At 37.2% G+C, this 6,234-nt stretch overlaps 1 protein-coding gene across 1 annotated transcript in view; it reads right to left on the reverse strand.

The window, feature by feature from the left end:
- Positions 1-6,234, reverse strand: part of PSMB7 (proteasome 20S subunit beta 7) — a 28,497-nt gene that overhangs the window by 17,337 nt on the left and 4,926 nt on the right. Inside the window, exon 5 of the mRNA XM_028493528.2 lies at positions 2,111-2,226. Within this exon, the coding sequence (XP_028349329.1) occupies positions 2,111-2,226 (116 nt within the window). The remainder of the gene's footprint in view (positions 1-2,110; positions 2,227-6,234) is intronic.

Below are 6,234 nucleotides of genomic sequence, written 5' to 3' on the forward strand. Positions count from 1 at the left end.
ATCAAAGCTGTGGAGCCATCACCCTGGACTCACATTGGACTTGGAGGGAAGCAAGATCACTGTCAGCCAGGACAGAGCACAAAGTGGAGTTGCAGGAATGAAATGAGCAGACACAAATCTGCTTTACTCACTTTCAACAACTTTTCCTAAATTCAGGATTATGCTCATAAGACAAATTACTACAGTTCAAAAGCAACAGAAACCAATTCAATTTTTCCATCTTAAAAATGAAAAGGCTTTGTATCAATATTAAATTTCCTGATTTTGATGATTTTATCAAGGTGATGTAAGAGAACATCCTAAAGGATTTTGAGATAGAGGGTTATGGTGTCCGCTATTTACTCTCGAATGGTTCCATACACCAAAAAATAACAATAATGTATGAGAGAGTGAGCAAAAATGTGGTAAAATGTTAACAATTGACAAACACGAGTAAAGGGTATATATGACTAATTATTGTACATTTTTGTTACTTTCCTGCAAGTGTGAAATTTTTTTTAATAAAAAAAAGAAGAAATGAAACTACTTAGTAGAAAAGGCTATTCCACCTTTACTACCATTTAAAGGCATCAAACGGGGGGAAATAAAAACAGTACCTTGATGGAAATAACAAATAAAATGGAACAAAGCAATTCGGAGCAATTCTAAAATTACTGTAAGTATCTTCATTTTAAAATATTATTCCATACGGTATCTGGGGATAAATCATTCTTCTCACAAACATGGAACATCTGTTGCATACAAATCTTATAAGAGGCTTGTGTATTACATGGAATGGAATAGCAAAGTCTCAAGCTAGCAATTTCCAAACTATTCAAGGCAGCCATTATTCCTGGCTCTGCAGAGCCAAGATACCAAGACAAAAAATGTAAAAGGTAAACAACAGTTGGAAAAATGCCAGCTACAAATGACCTGTTCAAGTTACAGGACATATGCAATTTCTTTCTTTTTTTTTTTTTTTTAATTTTTTTTATTTTTTATATGGACCATTTTTAAAGTCTTTATTCAATCTGTTACAATATTGTTTCGGTTTTATGTTTTGGTTTTTTGGCTGCGAGGCATGTGGGATCTTAGCTCCCTGACCAGGGACGGAACCCGCACCCGCTGCGTTGGAAGGTGAAGTCTTAACCACTGGACCGCCAGGGAAGTCCCTGGACATATGCAATTTCACTCAGAAATTTAGCATGAAAGTTAAATTTAAAAATCCCAACTCTTCTAAATATAATTTTATCATTTTTTTTAGTCATTTAAAAAAAAGTACTCTTATCTAGCATTTAGAGCTAAAATGCAAATGTACAAGCTGATCTAAAAAGTGTAGCTACTATTTATAGGCCAGGCACTGGACCAGATGCTTTATACACATTATTTCTAATCATTATAAATAACCTGGTATGCATGGTAGGTGTTACTGATACCATTTCACAAGTAAGGAAATCAAGGTTCAGAGAGGAATTATATGCCCAGGATCCCTCAGAGATTAAGTGGCAAAGAGGAACTTTGGTCACTCTAGCTTAAAAAAAAAAAATCTCTGCGTGTACCAGGCCTATTCCCCCAGTGAGGCCTCCACTTTAGCCTTCCCCCTGCCCGGGAGGCTCATCCACTCAGACCTCACCTTCTTCATGAACCTACTTTAACCTTCTCAAGTCCCCTTGCACTGCATTAACATTTTTTAACTTTCTGTTTTGAGATAATTGTAAATTCACATGCAGATGTAAGAAATAATACATCACATTTTTGTACACTCTTGACTCAGTTTCCCCCAAAGGTAATATCTTGCATAACTGAAGTATAATATCACCTGCACTGTTTTTTTCTCCTACTATTTATCTCTTTCTAATATATTATAAGTATAATTGTTGCTGTTATTGTCTGTCCACCCCCACTAAAATATAAACTCCCTGCAGGCAAGAATCTTTATCTAAATTTTGTTCACTGCTATATCCCAAGCACATAAAACAGGGCCTAATCCCTAGGAGGAACTCAATAACACTTGTAGAAGGAATCAAAGCACTGTACTGCACTGCCTCCTCTATCAGGAAATAAACTGACTTTAAGAGACCACCTTAGTAAATAAGACGATTCTGAAACATCAGGGAAACATTACACTCACCCATGGTGACATAAGGCAACTTATCAGTTGATCCATGAGGATAGATGCTGTAGAGGTGAGGTCCAGTAACATCTACTCCCCCCAAAACTAGGGCTGCACCAATGTAACCTTGATACCTGGTGATCAGAGTATGCATAAGAGAAAACAAAAATGAGTCTACATTGCACCACTATAACTTAACCGAAAGTTGTATTTGAAGTCAGACAATAAAAAGCTTTTCTTACACTACTACTGCTTCATTAAATAATTACTGTTTTGAAGGGAAAAAAACAGGGAATGGAGCGAACATACTTGAACATCTACTATCAGCCAATAAAAACTGTAAATTGTGTGAGGCATTCCATGTACCTTACATAATCTTAGTCTCACAACCCCCTTCAAAAGAAGACACTATAGGGCTTCCCTGGTGGTGCAGTGGTTGAGAGTCCGCCTGACGATGCAGGGGACACGGGTTCGTGCCCCGGTCCGGGAGGATCCCACATGCCACGGAGCGGCTGGGCCAGTGAGCCATGGCCACTGAGCCTGCGCGTCCGGAGCCTGTGCTCCGCAACGGGAGGGGCCACAGCAGTGAGAGGCCCGCGTACCGCAAAAAAAAAAAACCAAAAAAAAAAAGACACTATAATTCTCATTGTAGAGAAGAGAAAACCAACCCAAAGACATTTTTAAGCCTCAGAGCCAAGCTTGGCTTACTCCAAAGATCATCAGCACCCCTCCCGTCATACCTCTCTGTGTTTAGCAGATAAGCTCCCTTCCAAGTCAACAGTGAGTTGTTGCTAAACTAAAGCTGTTCAAATTATCAACCTCACCATAGCCTCATAGGAAAATAGCTAATGTCAAAACACCTTTCCCTTGAATAAATCCACAAAATTATGACAGATATGAGCTCATACTGAGTAAAAGAAAGAAGTATTTCATCATGCAGGGAAGTGAATGAAGTAACTCCACGACAGCCTATAAAACCCATTGTTCCTGCCCACAGTTTAAAACTGTATCTCTCAGGAACATGGGCAAGAATACATTTTCCACCTCACCCCCACCTCTGTTTAATTCTGCACGTATTTGTTCCTTTGGACCCTTTACTTAGTTGGTTTTCCGCTTCTACAGATTGCTTTCCTTGTATCTGGTTCAATTTTTTACCATTAGAACTGCTATGCTAGATAAACATGCTGGATTTAAAGTTCTCCACTGTGAGCCTTTAGCTCTCTGGGAAGAAAAATGAAACCAACAAATGCTGAATTTGCCTAATGATACAATCATTAAAACTGATATAAATAACACAAGAACCAATCAAAGTCGTAATTTTAGATTGTCTGAGACATAGCTACCCATCAGAAAGCGCTCAAGGTCAAGTCCAGTATTTCCCATGTCCCTTGATTACCAATTTATTATTTCAAATCTTCCATTTATAAGGGAAAAAATAAGGAGCAGGAAAGGATTCTAAAAGCAGGCTCAAGAGGGAACAGAGGCCCAGACAAGGGAGGAAACTGGTCCTAAGCCGCATGAGCTAGCAGAAGGGTCAAGACTAGATCCCAGCGCTCTGGGATGAGAAGCCAGAATCACCAGATCCACCACTCCCACCCCAGCCCAGTGCTTGATCCACTATATCAACTGCCTGCCAAACACGCTGTTTAGTTAAAGTCAATTAATAGCCAGCTAGTTCCCTTCCAAGCTAAAACATAATCTGTTTGATGCCTTTAGAAGAGTCTAAGATATTTTGGCAAGTCAATGAAATCCTTAAAAATGGATCCAGAAATTGTTTCCAGGAATCTAATTCTATTGATATAAAAGGACAAATACGGAGAAATGAATGCATAAGAATGTTTTTTGCAGTAACTGTTTACGATGCTAAAAAAGTGGAAACAGTCAGAATTAGCTAAACTAATACAGCTATACAACAGAACACTACACAATCGTTAAAAACCATGCTGCATTTTTCATGCACTACCGATGGTAATCTTTCTCAAGGACAATTTTGACAATATATATTAAAATGTTAAATGTGCCTACCTTTGACCCAGCAATTCTACTTCTAGGAATTTATTTTACAATATAGCTTAAAGAATTAATAACACAAGTACCTAAAGATTTTATATTCCAAAGGATCGGCAGAATACCTTACAATACCTTAAACACCTTAAAGTAAGCAATATTGTTAATCTTCAAAAATTGGTTAATAAAATAGATTACTGTGATCCAACAAAAATTAGGATACCGATCTATGGTTCTTAAACTTTTGGGGGCACAGACCCCACCGAAAAAATGATTAAAATTGTGGAACCCTCGCCCATAACAAGTGTACACACACACATTTTTCACTATTTCAGGAGAGTTACAGGTCTCCAGAAGTCCTCCATGGGCTCAAGGTAAAATCTCTGGATGCCGAGCTCGTCTACTGATGGGAACAATATTCACAATATACTGTTATGTGAACAGGGTCAGTTACAAAACAACACATATAGCAGGATTCCATTTTTGCAAATACATACATGAGTACACATGCCTAGTATAAAAGGTCTAAGAAAATAGATCTCAAAGATTCACAGTGTATGTGCTTAAGTGGCAGAGTGTCAGCTGAAATCTACTTGCTTCTTTTCACATTTCTATAGTGTCTGAATTTTTTACAATGATCATATATTACTTTTATAATAATCTATAAAAAGGTTTTCTTTTTGAAATACTCCAACATGGAAACTATTGAAGAGGCACTGGTAGGTGAAAAGATTAGGTTACATTATGGGATAGAAAGCACAACTATGATCCCATTTTTATAGAACAAAATATGTATTATTAAACATAGGAAAAACCTTGAAGAGTGTACCATAATCTGTTAGCACCGACTGCTTATGGGTGGTAGAAATTCAGATAATTGCTATACTTTTTTATCTATATCTTCTAGCTTTTTTACTGTGAACATGCACTTATAATACGGAAGGAAGGGAGGAAGGGATGATCAAGTGAATGAACGAACGAATAAATAAATTTAAAAGACTAGGAGTATATACAACCAGCCAAAGTGTGATTCTCACCTATTTTTTCCTTTGGGCTTTACAGTATTTTCAGAATTTTCTACAATGAATATACAGTACTTTTGTAAAGAAAAAAAATTACAATATAATAAAATAAAATTTTAAAGCCTCTACATATTCAAATAGTTTCCAGAATACAGAATAGTATATCAAAGATTTCTGCTAGACTCAACAAGAAGGCTCCATGTGCAGAAGGAACAAGTATCACAGATATCTTCTACATACAGCCACCACAGAAGTAAAATAAACGTACTGCTTAAGTAAGGAAAAAGACATCCACTTCTGTTTATCAAACCCTCTTTTCTCACTTATTCACATACAAGGAAAAATATTATTCAGGGGGAAGAAAACAGCAAGAGTACACCTTGTATTCTTTTTTCAGCCTCTGAATGAGTATCTAACTATGTATCAGGCCCTGTACTAGGCATTGCATAAGACTTGTTTCTTTATTCATTTCCTCCCCAAAAGTTAGAGAGACAGAACTATTATCCCCATTTTATTGAGGAAGAAACTGAGGCTAAGAAGGGTGAGGTGAACAGCCCAAAGTTACACAAATGTTAAGTACTGTACACAGGATCTGAAGCAAAGTTCTAAAGTCAAATCCTATGCTTTTTTCCCTTATACTAGTGACCCACTTTATGTAACTCAACAAAAATGTCAAAAGACATAAAGAACCGTAATTATCCTGGTTTAAATTTTTGTGTTCTTCTCAAAACTTTGATAAAATTTAACTTTTACAAAGTATGTTAAACTAAAGATAATAAAACACTGAAGAAAGAGAATTTAGAATTCCTGAAACACTCTAAAGAGATTAACAGAAACATCTGTTAGATTTAGCTAAATGCTAAATGACACTGCAAGCAATCTTGAAATGATAGTTTACTGCAATTTTACAAGTTTAAAAATTGTTTTAAATGTAATGCACCACACAAACCACCAGAGGGAGCTTTACATTTAAAATCAAAATCACAAATGTCGGGCTTCCCTGGTGGCGCAGTGGTTGAGAGTCCGCCTGCCAATGCAGGGGACATGGGTTTGTGCCCCGGGCTGGGAGGATCCCACATGCCGCGGAGGGCCTAGGCCCGTGAGCCATGGTCA

The sequence above is a fragment of the Physeter macrocephalus genome, chromosome 9 (genome assembly GCF_002837175.3).
Source record: "Physeter macrocephalus isolate SW-GA chromosome 9, ASM283717v5, whole genome shotgun sequence".
Lineage (NCBI taxonomy): Eukaryota > Metazoa > Chordata > Mammalia > Artiodactyla > Physeteridae > Physeter > Physeter macrocephalus.